The 15,453-nt window shown below is 36.8% G+C and overlaps 1 protein-coding gene across 1 annotated transcript in view; it reads left to right on the plus strand.

Moving 5' to 3' along the window:
* OTOGL (otogelin like) overlaps positions 1-15,453 on the plus strand; it is a 90,745-nt gene that overhangs the window by 20,331 nt on the left and 54,961 nt on the right. The window contains exons 15-25 of the mRNA XM_042815876.1: positions 1,307-1,452; positions 3,673-3,796; positions 5,366-5,543; positions 6,408-6,532; positions 8,308-8,517; positions 9,346-9,511; positions 10,477-10,551; positions 11,685-11,737; positions 12,376-12,538; positions 13,786-13,893; positions 15,006-15,144. Coding sequence (XP_042671810.1) covers positions 1,307-1,452; positions 3,673-3,796; positions 5,366-5,543; positions 6,408-6,532; positions 8,308-8,517; positions 9,346-9,511; positions 10,477-10,551; positions 11,685-11,737; positions 12,376-12,538; positions 13,786-13,893; positions 15,006-15,144 — 1,487 coding nt within the window. The remainder of the gene's footprint in view (positions 1-1,306; positions 1,453-3,672; positions 3,797-5,365; positions 5,544-6,407; positions 6,533-8,307; positions 8,518-9,345; positions 9,512-10,476; positions 10,552-11,684; positions 11,738-12,375; positions 12,539-13,785; positions 13,894-15,005; positions 15,145-15,453) is intronic.

Here is a 15,453-nt window from a genome sequence, read left to right on the forward strand (position 1 = left end):
CACACAAATGTCCAGTAGCAGTGGGATGGCTGAGGCAAAACTGTTAATTGCCTGATTGTACTTGACTTACTTTTTCCTATTTGTTTCCCTAACTCAGTGTGTTACATCCACACATTTTCTTCTACCTCCTTATACTCTGTGTGCTTTGGGACATGTATCTAATTCCACTGACAGCTGCTACACTGTCTGTGCAGTGAGCCATGGATAAGATTCTCCTCACTTCTAGATGCAGCTGTAATGCAGACAATAAAAAGAGTATCATTCTGTTGCTCAGAGTGCTCCAATTTCACCCTTGTAACAATAGTTTGTGTCCGGATCTTTCTTTTTAAAGATTACACATCTCTTTAATGATTTACTGAGACAAACATAAATCATCAGCTAATGAAACTTCTTTGACAGTTCAGTACCTTAAACAAAATCGTACTATGAAACTTGTGAAAGAGAATCTAATTTTTTCTTATATTTTTTTTTTTTTTTTGTTCCCCCACAAATTAAAGAACCTCCTATGAATGAGTTAGCAAACAAAGCTCGGGAGGTACTAAAAAAATCTTAGGAAGGTGGATCTGTAGACTAATTCTGTCATTGAGTATCAGCTCATATGCATGCTGTGTGTGACTAGTCTTGTCCTAAGGAATGAATGTCTGTTAGCAGTAGGAGTGGGTTAGGTGTGCTCCCACAGGTTGCCTCCTGCTGCAGTTGCAGCAAAGAGGAATCTAGCTTATGTGCTTTGGTGTGACCTCACAAGCTGAATCAAAGTGCAGTAAGTGGGGATCTGCTGGAGGCTTACTTCAACAGTGGTCTCCTGATCTGAACTGAAACAAGAATGTAGGGGCACCCTGAGGACAGACAACAGATATCTGCTCACCCGGAATTTAGGACAACCCACATGTTCAAACACAGCATTTTCATGCCTGCAGCAATAAGCAGTGCTGTAGTACCAGTGAGGGAGGAGAAAAAAGCTGGCTTTCTCTTTCATACTTAGCCATGCCAAAAAATGATGAGGAAGAAGATTACAGGAAACGTCAGAGCTGTAACACAGAGAAAGCTTTTGCATGTATTCTAGGGAACCAGTGACTCACATTCATTCTAGGTAATACCAAAGCTACACATGGGCGTGTGCAAAATGAGATGGCATACAATGGAAAGATGTGTATATAACATATTTAAATTTCAAATGCTGTAACAGTTAAAAAAACTAATGCTCTAATGGGATAATTATTATTTTTTTTATTGTATTATATTTCTCACAGAACAACAATACATTATTATTTAAGTGAACTTTTGTCTTTAACTTTTTTCTCTCAAGCTGAGTGCTCCGTCACAGGTAACTCCCATTTCACAACATTTGATGGACGTCATTTTACCTTTCTTGGGATTTGCCAGTACATTTTAGTAAAAGGCACTGGAAAGAACAAATTCACAATCACTTTACAGAAAGCACCTTGTGGACATGTAAGTCACGCTTTCATTGAACATCCATAACAAAAGTGTATATGTATTTCAAATATTTTTGCATAGATGCTACTATAGATTATCAGGTTATGTGAAAAGAAGAATAGTGTGAGTTGAAACCTTTTCACAGCTTTTTTTAATATGGTTGTATTGCTACGTGTTTTATTGTCCTTTATAAAACCTATTGCAACTTTAGAAGGATTAAGTCTGAAGAGTTATTCATCTCTGCGTATTAAGTGAGTATATATGTGAACAGTCATACAGTCAAAGAATTATAGAATCATTAAGGTTGAAAACTGCCAATCCATCATCACTCTGTACACTAATCATGTCCCTAAGTGCCACGTCTACTTGTTTCTTGAACACCTCTAGTGACAGTGAGTTCACCATATCCCTGGGCAGCCTGTTCCGGTGTTTGACTACTCTTTCTGAGAAGAAACTTTTCTTAATATCCAACCTGAACCTTCTCTGGTGCAACTTTAGTCCATTACCTTTTCTTCTGTCATTAGTAACCTGGGAGAAGAAACCAACTTCCAGCCTCCTTTCAGGCGGTTGTAGAGAGCACTGCAGTCTCCCCTGAGTTTCCTCTTCTCCAGACAAAATAATCCCAGTTCCCTCAGCCACTCCTCATAAGAACTTGTGCTCCAGACCCTTCACCAACTTCATTACCCATCTTGGACCTCAATGTCATTCTTGCAGTGAGGGGCTCAAAATTGAACGTAGTATTTGAGGTGCAGCCTCACCAGTGCTATATACATGGGACAATCCATAGATTTCCCTAGTCCTGCTGGCTACACTATTTCTGATACAATCAACAGTACCATCAGCCTATTTGGGCACCTGGGCACACTGCTGGCTCTTGTTCAGCCTGCTGTTGACCATGACACCCGATCTTTTTCCATTGCACAGATTTCCAGCCACTCTGCCCCAGCCCTGTAGCATTCCATGGGCATACTGTGATCAAAGTGTGGGACGAAGTGCTTGGTCTTGTTGGACCTCATACAATTGGCCTCAGTCCATTGATCCAGTGCATCCAGATTCCCCTGTAGGGCCTTCCTACCTCAAGTAGATCAACACTTCCTTCCAGTTTGCTGTCATCTGCAAATTTACTGAGGGGGGTGAAGGAATTCCTTCATCCAGATTATTAATAAAAATGTGGTACTGTATGCAGATGGCTCATGCTTTAGAAAAGCTTTTGCTGGCAGCACTGGACAAACTTAATACACAATTAAGTAAGAGATTTTTTCATAGTTTTAGATATGTATTTGTTATCTTTCAGCATATTTAATTTATTGGAACAATGCCTTTTAGAAAATTTTTAAGGAGACTAACCATGTGTATTTGTTTGAAAGTGTTTTGGCAAGTATTCAATAACAGGTGTTATGAATAGAGGTGTTTATGAAAAGTGCTTCCATGCAGGACTTCCATGCAGGAACTAGGCTGTCAGACAGGGCTCAGATTGTGCCTCACAATAGCCCACGTGTTGGTACCTCTGTACCTCTGCTTTTCTTTATGTCTCTTCTTCCTCATGTTATGAGACTCCTTTTTTTTTTTTTTTTTTTTTTTTTCATTTCAGGTGGTCTCAAGAATGATAGAGTTGGTTATGTAGTCACTGAGAGACAAGAGATGCTGCTGAAAGTGATCTGTAGTTACAGCTCTAGGCACTTTGAAAAGTTTCCGTGTAAAAACACAGAGACCCAGAAGAATCTAAGATGCTTGACAACAGTTGGTTATGTTTCTGCTCTGGTCCTATATCTAGGTTAACAGATTTTGCCCGGACAGCACTTCAAAATGAAGGATGTTCGTTTTCATGTGGCCTTTTTTTGACAGTCACACGTTTGCAAATAATTTTAGTGTATTTCTGGAGAAATTATATTCTTTTGTCTGCAGTCAGAGATGATGAACTACATTTCAAGTTTCCTTCTACTTCATTGCTGCATTTGGGCTCTACTTTGGGAGCCCAGTATCAATACTTGGAGATTTCTATCTGCTTAATGCTAGACTGCCATAATAGCTAAAATGAATCCACCTTGCTCTTTTGTTCACAAGCAGTATTTTTCTTTTTTGCATTTAATTTTGGATATTCAGTTTAATGTTATGGTGGCTTACACTTGATTTACCTGATGACAGTATTTCCTTTCTATACAACTGTTTGCTTTTGCTTTTGATGCTACTACTGTCTTTGTGATCTTTCTGATGGTGAAATTTGTTTCTGCTTAGAACTTTGACCATGCCTGCATTGAGTCTATAACACTAGTTCTTGAAGATGATGTGAGCAAACAAGTAACTCTCACACGATACGGTCAAGTCCAAACTGGTCCTAACCAAGGTTTTAACGTTAATGGTAAGAAATTACATGGAGTAGAGTCTTAGTAGGGTTTGCATGTCTTTGTTTATATGCTCCAAAGTGTTTTAATTATATCTGTCTTATGAAATTATTATTTCAGTTGGTGAAATATTGTCCCTTGTTACACGCTTCTTTCTTTGCATTTCTTATCTTGCTAAGTACCTAGGAATTCCACCCATTTTTCCTCTATTTAGAGGATAGGAAGGAAAAAAAAACAGAGATGAAAAGGTTGAAAGTCATCTTGATGTTGATGTTCAGATCACACTTAACTGATGCTTTTTGTAATAAATTACATGGAATAGAATCCATGCACTCAAAGGGTCTGTGTCACTTTCAGTATCGACTTGTGATTTCAGGAAGGTTACTTCACAATTTTTGCAAGGCTAGTAAGAAATATACCTTGAAAAGAAGCTACTAAATCAAGCACTGAAGGTGGAGATGATAAAGCAATATTTCATCTCTCTAGTGATTGTTCAAAGTAATAGATTCTCACTGGATTTTTAGTCTTTTCTCAAATAGTAAAGTACTATTTCACTGTTCCTTTCTGAGCCCCTGGCAATCTGGACTTAGGTAACCCCGAGTTTATGACTGCAGTTAGTTTTTTTCTTCACTGGATCTTTCTAGACATAGTTTTGCTTTTGGCATTTGCAGCTTCCTAAAGCAGAGTTTCACAGCTCAGTTTTAATTATATTGAAAGGTCTGCTTCATACTTTTGCTGGTTATTTCATTTTATATCTTTGGAATCAGTTCCTACTGATCTTGTCTCTTCAGAGTTTACGACTAACATCGTTTATGACAAATATTTTGGTGTAGTGTTCTTGATAATAGATTTATCTATTAAGCCTTATCAGCTTATAATGTTTTGAAGCTTACACGAGCATTTTATCTTCACTGTTTGTGTGTCTGTGTGTGTGTAGAGTCTGAGAGTGCAGACAGACCTGATTAAAGTCTGCAGCTGCAAGTAGATCAACAGTGTGTAGCAAATGAATGCTGTGACAGTGAAGTTTCCATTTCCTTTCATCATGTATTTGCTGGGAAGGAAAGCTGGGAATTAGTTAGGGCCTTGGCTCACATGCAGTCCAGGAAAGGAGATATACTGATGTCATATCAATAGTAGTAAGAGAGAACCTTCTATCTGAAGATAGCAATGAACTTTACAGACATCTGTTAATTAATCTTTTAACATCACTGGGTGCTAAGGAACAAGTCATATCTTATTGTGTCTTCTCATTGCTAGAGGCATGCTGTTGAGTGTATTATATTTCTGTAAAGAGGAAAGAAAGAAAAAATGTAAGTAGTCTCCTGATAACTCACTGGTACAGAATGGTGAGACTTTTTTTTTCTGTTGATAGTAGTTGCAGTACCTGATCTGTGTTGGTAATGAAAAAGATTTGTAGTCTTATAATTCTAGATGGAAAATGTGTGAGTTTTTTTGGCAACAGGTGAGGTTGTGCACAATTCATCATTTTATTTTTGACTTTTCAAAATTTGTTTTTAATTAAGGGATGAGCTTATAAAATCTGGAAGTTTCAATGACTGCTTTTCTTTTTATTTTGCTATTTGCAGGAGCTATTGAAATTCAGAATGTATCTTCTCTGTTTGTTCAACTGAAAACTACTTTTGGTTTGAAGATACTCTTCGCAAAAGATGGAGAGAGAATCTATGTTCAAGTTGACATCAGCTGGAAGAGAAGAACGTTGGGACTATGTGGAACTTACAATGGGAATTTAAGAGATGATTTTCTGTAAGCTGCATACAGTATATTTAAATTGTGTTTAATGACAAGTGAAAAGTCTTGTTGAACATATTTTCATTTCATCAGTTTGTTCATTATTAAACTGATCAATATAGAATCTCTTAGCTAAAACTTTAAACAATTAAATGTGCAACTCATAAATTTTGATGTCATTCTAAAACATCTAGGTCATTCCCAAAAAGTAGCGTATTGACTATGGGATCACAATCTTCTTTGAATCTTCTTTGAATGCAGTATTTTTCCTCCCTACTGCTCCATCATCATCAGAGCAAATAAATGAGCACTGAAAAATAAATGGATGAGAATGCTAGTAAAATCCTTACCTAACTGAGTTAGTGGAAAAACATAATAACCATAGGAATAGTTTAATTAGAAGGGTACACTTCCCTTGATCTTTGGCTTCATTTCCTCCAAAGTTCTTCAAGCTATTATATCATGAAACTTTTCTAGCAATAATAAATATTTTTTAAGTATTTAGTGAAAAAACACATCAAAATGCAAACAGATCCCTTCTAGAATACTGAAATAAGCTAGCACATCAAATTTTTACAATCCACTGAACAAAGGCCAAATTGTTCTCTCATTAATGCCTCCTCAAATTGATTTCATTAATTGCAGTAAGTGTAAGGGATCGCAGACTTTGAGTGTAAAGACTATTTTTGCATGAATAAAGTGTTGAGGAAAAAGCTTCACATGCCCTCTGTACTTCTGTACCTCACAGACAGAATTATTGTGACGTGTTGAATTTTCAATTTATTTATGCATCTGAAGCTTTTTGATTTACCTGTGTCCTCACGTGTGTAGTCCATAAGGTCAGCAGGATGTTTGCAGTGTTGATATTTTCCTTTTCAGTTCTCCAGCAGGGATGATAGAAGGGACACCGCAACTTCATGCCAATGCATGGAAGGTTTCTTCAGCTTGTTCTGTGCCTATCAATGTTCCTGTAGTTGATCCCTGCAACGTTAATCAGCAAAATAGTATGTTTTCATATGGAATTATTTGCATCATTTTGTTATGGGATTTTTTCTTCTCTGTGAATGAGTTTCACTATTACTAGTCATTAATTAATATATGCTTGTATTTTAACTTTAGACTTCTATGCACACTCTATTTTCTTCTTATATCTTAGTAAAGATAATTTTGTTCCCACTCATTTGGTGTGGAAACTAAAATAATTTAGGTGAACATTTAGTGCTTTGCATGCTGGCCACAAGTCTTACATTTTGCTGTTGAGAATATGTGAAGAATGTTAAGCAGAACACTCTATGTCTTGCAAATTCTTCCAGCTAAGAGGACTGAATAGTATTTTTGCTACATATATCCCGACTGACGAAGAAATTACATGGGATAAAGTCTCTCCTAGCCAGTGTTCAGACCAAAAGTCCTGTCTCTGTCTTCTCCATGATTATCTAAACTTTTTTTTAATGCTTCTTTATCCTCCATCTATACTCTCACATGCAAACCAAGGCAAACAATAAGATCTGCAGATTTGTTCAAATTCTTGACTAAAGATTTATTTTTGGCTTGTTGACATGCCTGAATTTTGCATTCAACTTTCACTGTCTCCCTTTCTCTGTGTTGCTATTCTTCTCAATTAATGAAGACAATGAGCAGAGATTGGTTGCCAATTCTGGCAGAATTTTTAGTCTTTCAGAAATAAGGATGTGGGATTTGGCCATGCTTAGAGCATGTGGGAGTGAGCCCAGAATAACCGTAAACCTTTAAGAATCTGGCCTATTATAAGGCTTTTTGTGTCTTTGGTATTGGCTATCTTCTAAAGCAGTACATCTCAGCCAAGTCAGCTCTCTCCAAGATACTTCATGACTTTGCTTCAGATTTGTGTTTCCTCAGTGATGATGGAGTTTGACATATATATGTAAGCTGCCCAGAGCAGGACGATAAGCTAGATGGCCTTCAGGAGTCTCTTCTACCCTTTATTTTTCTGTGATTCTTGAAAAAACATTCCTTGGCTATGTGGTGCTGTTGCATGGTGCCACCTGCACTGAGCCAGCACGATCAAGATTTTAGGCCTGATGTGATCTGAACCTGATGAAACTGGAAAATAAATCTTTGTTTTTTCTCTTATTTTGTCAGGCTATTTTTCCATCAAGTCATGTTCACTCCTTGAATCTTGTTTACTGATAGACTCCTGAAACCCTTGAGTCAGCATGTATATGTGGAAATGAAGAGAGATGGGGAGGGCTAGAGACAGTTTTTAGCAGCAAAATTGGTTTAAATATGATTCACACTATAGCATCACTGAGATATTCCACCAGTGTGGTGGGAGTATGCTTCAGTGGTAGAAGGAAGGTCTGCTGGTACTAAAAGGTCTGTGGCCAGCTTGCAGGCTCCTGAGCTCCAGTTTGTAATGGTTAATGAGCTGGCATACCAATAATAGTATGGCCATTACCAATTTCAAAGCTAAATGAAACATTGAGTTGGAAGAAACCATATTCCAAGCTTTGAAGGACTTTTCCAACTGTTTTGAAAAAATTGTTTTTCCATTTATCTTTCCCATGTTACCACAGGAAGGCAAAACTGTTTTTTGTTTGTTTGTTTGTTTTTATTATTTTTATTTTAAATTGAGTTTGTTTTTGAGGGTTGCTTACAATAACAGTTTTAAACTATATAAATTTCAAGAAATGCATTGTATAGAAATTCTTATTGCACAAGTAGTCGATTATATTTGTATTTATGTCTGTAATTGCTATATTAACATGGATCTGTCTAAAACAATGTCACCTTCTCTTAGTTGGATATGCATCCTACTGTGATATCATCAATGAAGAAGTCTTTGCTCCCTGTCATGCCTACATCAGTCCAGGATTATACTACCAACTATGTCGCTTTGATGCCTGCAAATGTGGCAGCAGCTGTATGTGTAACTCTCTTGCACACTATGCTTACGTCTGTGGCAAGCATGGTATTTCTGTGGACTTCAGATCTCATATTTCTCACTGTGGTGAGTAATGCCTCTAGAATGGAGACCATTTTAAAAATGTGTATAATTTTAGAGATGTCATTGGCTTCACAAAATACAGCCATTGATGTCTTTTTTGTTGAAGTTGGAGTTGTGCTAAGGGTGGACGACATGCTCAGAGGAGAATGCTGGTAGCATTTATGTTGGGCATTTGAGTTGGAGACCCTGAGCTGCCTCACGGAGGTGCCTGTCCCTTTCTGTTGGCTACAGAAGGATCTTAGATTTCTAACCTTAAGGCCTTAAGTCATACAGGAGCCCACTTGTATGTACAGTGATCAGCATGGCTATAGCTTGTGCTAACCGCATCATGGGTCAACAGAACCAAGGCTGTTCCCTAAGGGAAGGTGAGACAAGGTGGAAGGGGCTCTCTGGGGCAGGCAGAGCAGACTGGGCAGGGATACGACAAACAGGATATAGCATATCTGTGACATGGCAGGGATTAAAACAGAGAATGTCTAAATTATGGGAGAATGCCTTAATTTTAACTGGACTATTTTCCTTCTCTTGAAAGTCTGAATTAGGAAATAAATAAGCACACACCACTCACACATTTATGCAGAAACAGAAAATAGATGCTGTCTACATCCAGCTAAGGAATTTTTCTAACATAAGGCCATTCTGAACATTTCTAATTTTAGAAATGAGTAGAACAGTAGATTTTTTTTATCACATATTTTAATTCATTCCAGAACAGCAAAAGATCATTTTGCATCGCTGCTTTGATCTCCTACGATATATTGTCCTGTTTTTTTATTTTTCATTTTAAGAATATGTTGTTCACTCTTCTCTCTCCCTCTCTCTTTTCTCCAGCTGTGATGTGTCACAGTGGTATGCTTTATCATCAGTGCTCTTCTTTTTGTAAACACTCCTGTGCTTCACTTTCTATGGCAAATATCTGTGGTGATGACTGTGCGGAAGGCTGTAACTGTCCTGACGGGAAATACTTCGAAGAGTCAGTCAACTTTTGTGTGTCAGTGTAAGTCATTTGAAAATAGGATATATGTATAGGCACATCTTTCTCTTCCCAGCAAGGCTGAGAATAGTTTTTCTGCTATTTCCCTCAGTATGTAGACTGCACTTCAGAGAAGATATGTCACACTGCTGTACAGAAAGGTGATGAATATTTTAAAAACCTGGAAAAAATTTACACCTAAAAAGCCTGCTTTTAGCACTCAAGAAAAAATGCGAAGGGGTGTACATAGTATTAATCCATAAAGTCATGGATAATATGGAGAAAGTGGCTGGGAGTGTTTTTGCTGTCTCAAAATGCAAAAACCTTCAGTTAAATGGATGGAAATGGTCATTGAAAGGAAATATTCTCTATAATTTTGTACCTACAGTTTATATCTTACTATGGTAGGTAGCTACTGAGTTCAAGAACGGAGTAAAAACTGGAATAAATATTTATATAAATTTCAAGATTATTGAGTTATTGCTGTCAATTGTAACTGCTTCAAATGACTGTAGAGTGTGGGGTAACCAGGTAATCCAGTATTTTTAAATGTTTTTTTGGGAGTTCTGTTACTACTGTTACTACCAAATTGCATTTGGCTCTTATCAGGAACAAGTCTAATGGATTTTGCTATGATAATTCCTCTTTCCAATTACTTTGAAAAGGAACTAAATGTTGCCATACTACTCCCATATCTGGGAAGAAAATCGATCTATAAGATTGTAATGTACACAAAGAGCAAATAAATAATATGGAGATTGAGGAAAAGTCTGTCTTTATTGATGATGATGATGGCAATATTACCACTGAGTTCAGTACAGCCATATTGTAAATATAAATGCAAATTAAAAGGGAATAGAATAGTTATATTAGAGGGGACTTTAAAGAGGTTGGCTTAGGTTTTCTCATCATAAAAGAATAAATTGATTGCCCTTAAATCACATTTCATTTTGCTTTTACATCTATATGCATGATTATTATTTTGTCAGATCTGCCTGTCGTTGTCATTACAAGGGCAAAGTCCTACAGCCTGGAGAAATCCTCCCCTTGCCAACAGGTTCCTGGTAGGTTTGATTATCCAAGGCTTTTATCTTTTGTGTGTAATACTCAACATCTCTTTTGTCTAACGTTTCTTGAGTAACATCTTTCTTGAGATCTCAGGAGCCTTGAGATTTTTTTCACATAGAATGAAGATCTGTTATATCAAGATCTTACTCCTATTTCACACTTAGTAATAGGTAGCTTAACATAAATTGTATTGCATACTCATTTATTTTAAAAACAGAATACCAGGAAGATTCTGTCAGCCAGGAACTAAAGAGTATCTCAAAATAAATATATCAAGGTTGCAGTGCTGTTCATAGACTTGGGCGCATTATGATAGCAAAATGAGAATGGTTTCCAAGGAATAAACAGTGTCATTCTATTTTAGGAAATCTTTCAAACAAAGACTTGCAGAGATCTATGTTTGTGTCCTTTTGTATTATTAATTTATGATGGAATCCTGACCTCAGTGAGAGAAGTGAAGAAACCTCCCTGATTTCCCAGTCAAATGTGTTCACTTTACAAGGAATACTCTTAATCTGCTATTTAGAAACATACCTGGGACCCAAGTATCAACTGGCTCCTGCTGAGTCTTGTACTATATAGAATATAGTAACATGTAATTGTTACAACTGCAGCATTATAGTCATTCAACTGAAGAGATTAGTATATGAGATTCATTTTCTACCATTCCTATGCTGGTTTTTTTTTTTTTTTTTTTAATGAGAAATTAAGTGGATTAAGTCTGTTGTCTAATGTGTCTTTCTGCAATTCTGCATTTTATCAGCAAAATATAAAGCTGTGTGTTTTCTGCAACACACAATTTACATGCTGTATCCTTCTGGATTCATCAAGGGAGATAAAGTTTTGTGTTACACAGTCAGCATCCTGGTCCATCTAACCCTAAGTATCCAGAGAAATTCAAATATCCAGCTTCTTTTCTGTTTTCATGAAAAGTAAGCAATTAAGTAGTACCTAAACTCCACGTCTGGGCACTCGTTACATACAAGCATTTAGGCATACCATCAAAATGCTGGGCAGATTTCAGATTTCAATCATTTCAAATTGGGTTAAATTCTATTATGCTTTTTAATGTGGTGACTGCATACATTTTCCCCTAGAATAAATATGGGTTTGCCTTTCTTTTAACCAGCCAGTGCTTGAATGGAACAGTGAAATGTATTGAAGCTACTTCAGAAAACACAGGTAACTCATGGTCTTTTCTTGTCTAACAGTTGCGCAGAGGAAGTTTCTGATGCTGAATAATATTTTGTTTTCTGATACTATAATAATTTTGAGGGACAATGTCACAGCAAATCTAAAATAGGAGCTTAGGAGCACAAGTCTTTTTGTGTGTGTTTAAAATTTGTCACTTGATCTTTTTATATGTGAGGTGCAGGTCAGGATTTCTCTTGGGAATACCTATACTTAGGCTTGATATCCATATTTAGTAAATTTTAGGACCTTGATTTTTAGTAAGTGAATTTTTAATGAATTTCTAGGGCATTCAGAAGAGATTTCAGTACACTGTAAACTAAGGCACTTCTAAAGATCGTGTCTACCTGGAGTATGATGACTTAATCTTTATGAATGGTTTGTGTATCCAGGGTGCATTGATCCAGATGTTTAATATTAAACTTTTTTTTTTTTAACACTGAAACAGGTATTAATTATATATTTCTGTAATACAGATTAAGCTGTAAACTTTTACTTGGAATGCATTCTTATGAATACTCTACAGTGTGCAAAATGTGTATTAAAATAAAAAGACTGTGAACTAAAAGAAGTAGAAAACAGTGGGAAAGATAATCTGATCTCATTTAACCTGCATTTTACGTTTGAAGTTCACATATGCCCTGAAGGAAAAATCTACTATGACTGCAGATCTCCTGTGCCTGGATTACCAGCAGCAGGTGTGAATTGTGGGGTCTCCTGTGCAAATCTTGCCATGAACTTCTCTTGTGTCCCCTCACCACCCTGTGCCAGCGGCTGTATTTGCCCCCCTGGGTAAGCTTTGTCAGTTAAATACGTATTTCCACAGTCTGACTCTAATTTTGAAACTATCGTTCTATAAATCTTTGAAAATACAGAGTAACATTTAAAAGTTCAGCACACTTTCATCTTTCCAAGAGTCCCTTTCTCCTTATCAGAATGAGGCTCCATGCTTTAATGCTTCCTCAGTTTGAGTTCCACAGTTTCTCCATCCTGATACTGTGATTCCTGTATCTCATGAGGTACCCAGCTTGCTCAAATAATCTTATCAACTGTTATTTGGACTGTCTGGACAGGAGATGATCCCTAGCACTTGCACACTATATGTGAACATAGAAACAAACATGACATAAAACCATGAAGTAAACCATCCGTGTTCCTGCTTACTGTGCAAGTAATTGTCTCACCTAGATTCTTAGTCAGGCTTACGGTATTGATGAGGCAGGGAAAAGGGGAGGGGTAAGACAGATCCTACTCTCCTCCCCTTCATAATCTCTTTGCTCTTTTGAACTTAGCTGAAGTTTCTGTTCTCTCCACTCACATATTTGGATTTGTCGCTCAGAAACAGTCTACTGAGCTCTGCAGGTGTCAAATCAAAGTAAGATAGTTAAGAACTTCTGCTATCGCTCAAATTTTCCTTTTCCCCCCCATACCTACTGTGTGCACTTTCAGATTTGAAGAGCCAAATGTGCTGTGCGAATTGCTGCAATATGATCTTAAGTGGGGTGGTAACCATTTTTAATCAGTATTTAATTTTGTTTCACTGAATGGTAGTTGATGGTCCCCTGACAATACATTGATTGTGCACAGATCACAGTGTAATGAGACAGTTAGAAATCCCCTTCCAGAAACTTGTAATGTTTGCAGATGACTAAGCTCTAGTGATGAACAGATTTCAAGCATAGCTATTTAAGTCTCCCTCTTTGGAAATCTTCAGAAGCTGGCTGGATTTGGTCCCAGGCAACAAACTTTAGGTGCCTGCGCCTGAGAAGAGGGTTTGGATCAGATAATTTCCAGAGACCTCTTGCTACCTCAATCACTTTGTGATTCTGTGATTTTCTAGCTATTCTTCCTACTCCTTTGCTTCTGCCTCAAATAGGAGTTAGCTTTAGAGAGCATTAGAGTTATAAAATAATTATATTTTAACACAGAAATACATTAATGTTTACAAGATGTCATAGAAAAACTATTGTTTTTCATTGAGCTGTGTTGATGTACTTGTGAACTTACATTTTTATCTTAGTAATCCTTTTATTTTAAAGGATGGCTGAGCATAGAGGGAAGTGTTATATTCCTGACAGTTGTCCATGCACCTGGAAAGATAGGGAATTTCTATCAGGAGAAGTGATAGCTACGCCTTGTTACACCTGGTGAGTGGCATGTATTTTGCACACTTGTCTAATCACACAGTGAAAATGACATAGAAAATGTGTTGAGTATGTTGAAAATAAAAAAATGTTTATGCTTGTTAAAGACAGTTGGAGGAAATATCTTTTATTAAGCTCAAAGTCTTGAAAAAGTAGAAAAACTTTTGTATGAAAGCTTCTTGACTGAAAAGGAAGCAGCAGATAACTTCAGTTTTTCAGTTACTTTTTTTTTTTTTTTTTGTAACTTCAGTTAAAAAGTCATCAAGATCAAATGTTTGATTGCACACTTCTTTGGCAATAGAATACCAGGAAAGAGAACCAGGGACAAAAAAGGGAAATTAAATATATAACAATGATAAACTGTCTCCTTCTTGGGATCTGGATAGCTTGCAGTGTGAGTTTAACATTCAGTATGTGGGACCATAAGGAAAGGAGGTGGACAATAAAAAAAGAGAAAGGAAATAAAAAACCAACATTAATATCAGAAAATGGGATAGTTCCTGGCATCTTTTCTGAAGAACCTGACTCACGTTAACACAAAAGAGTTTTTCATCCCTTATAATTTACTAGCCAAAATATCTATCTTTATCTATCTTCAGTAAATATAGAATTATTAAAAAAAAGAAAGTTTGGCCTAACGGTTTTTAAACATCATTGGCAAATTGATTGAGCTTATAGATTTATATATGCACAACTAAAGGCTGTCGGTATTTTTAGGACTCCTACCTTGGAACAAATTTGTGCTGCTCACTGAATATAGCTGGTAGGGGAAGTAATCCATCCAAGTATGAACATTTACTTCTTAAGCCTGTTCCATTAGTCTAATACACTGAAATCTTACAGGTAACAACTGGATGTCTTCTGCACTGAATGTATGTAGTTTACATCTCAGAAAAATCATCAATATTTCTTAAGAAAAAATACATTTTTTTTAATGAATATGTTCCATTCATAATGGTTGATTGTGAATAGAAGCTGTATCTATATGCTGCTGACAAAATGCAACACTTTTCTGCCACTGTCAATAAGAACTTCAAAGGCAATCCACAGCATAGCTCTGCACCTCAAGGCCTAAAAAAGAAAAAGAAGATACTGATTGCTGCTTTTCTTTACAGTGTTTGTCGGAGAGGGATATTCAATTGCACTAGTTACCCCTGTCCTGCTGTATGCACTATTTATGGAGATCGACATTATTATACCTTTGATGGCCTGGAGTACGATTACGCCAGTGACTGCCAAGCTTACCTGCTAAAGGTAGGAGGACTGTTCATGTATAAGTTCAAATTTTCCATGAGAGGACAAATATTTGGAACATCGGGAGATAATATATAGAATCAAACACTAAAAAAACAGGTGCATCCAAAGGACGATTCTGTCAGTGATATTGTGTTCTTGTTTATTTGAAAATGGACCAATGGTGTGTCATTACGTAACTGCATGGTCTGGAAAAGTATAGAAATCAATGCTTTCTATTCTACCCTAACCATGCTTTCATCTTAATTAGGGAAGAATGGCACTATAGAAGCTGCTCTACAGCTAGGTGTGAGTGATCTGCATCAGATC

Source organism: Centrocercus urophasianus, unplaced genomic scaffold (assembly GCF_019232065.1).
Source record: "Centrocercus urophasianus isolate 14NV4802_14NV808 unplaced genomic scaffold, USGS_Curo_1.0 seq_15, whole genome shotgun sequence".
Classification (NCBI taxonomy): domain Eukaryota; kingdom Metazoa; phylum Chordata; class Aves; order Galliformes; family Phasianidae; genus Centrocercus; species Centrocercus urophasianus.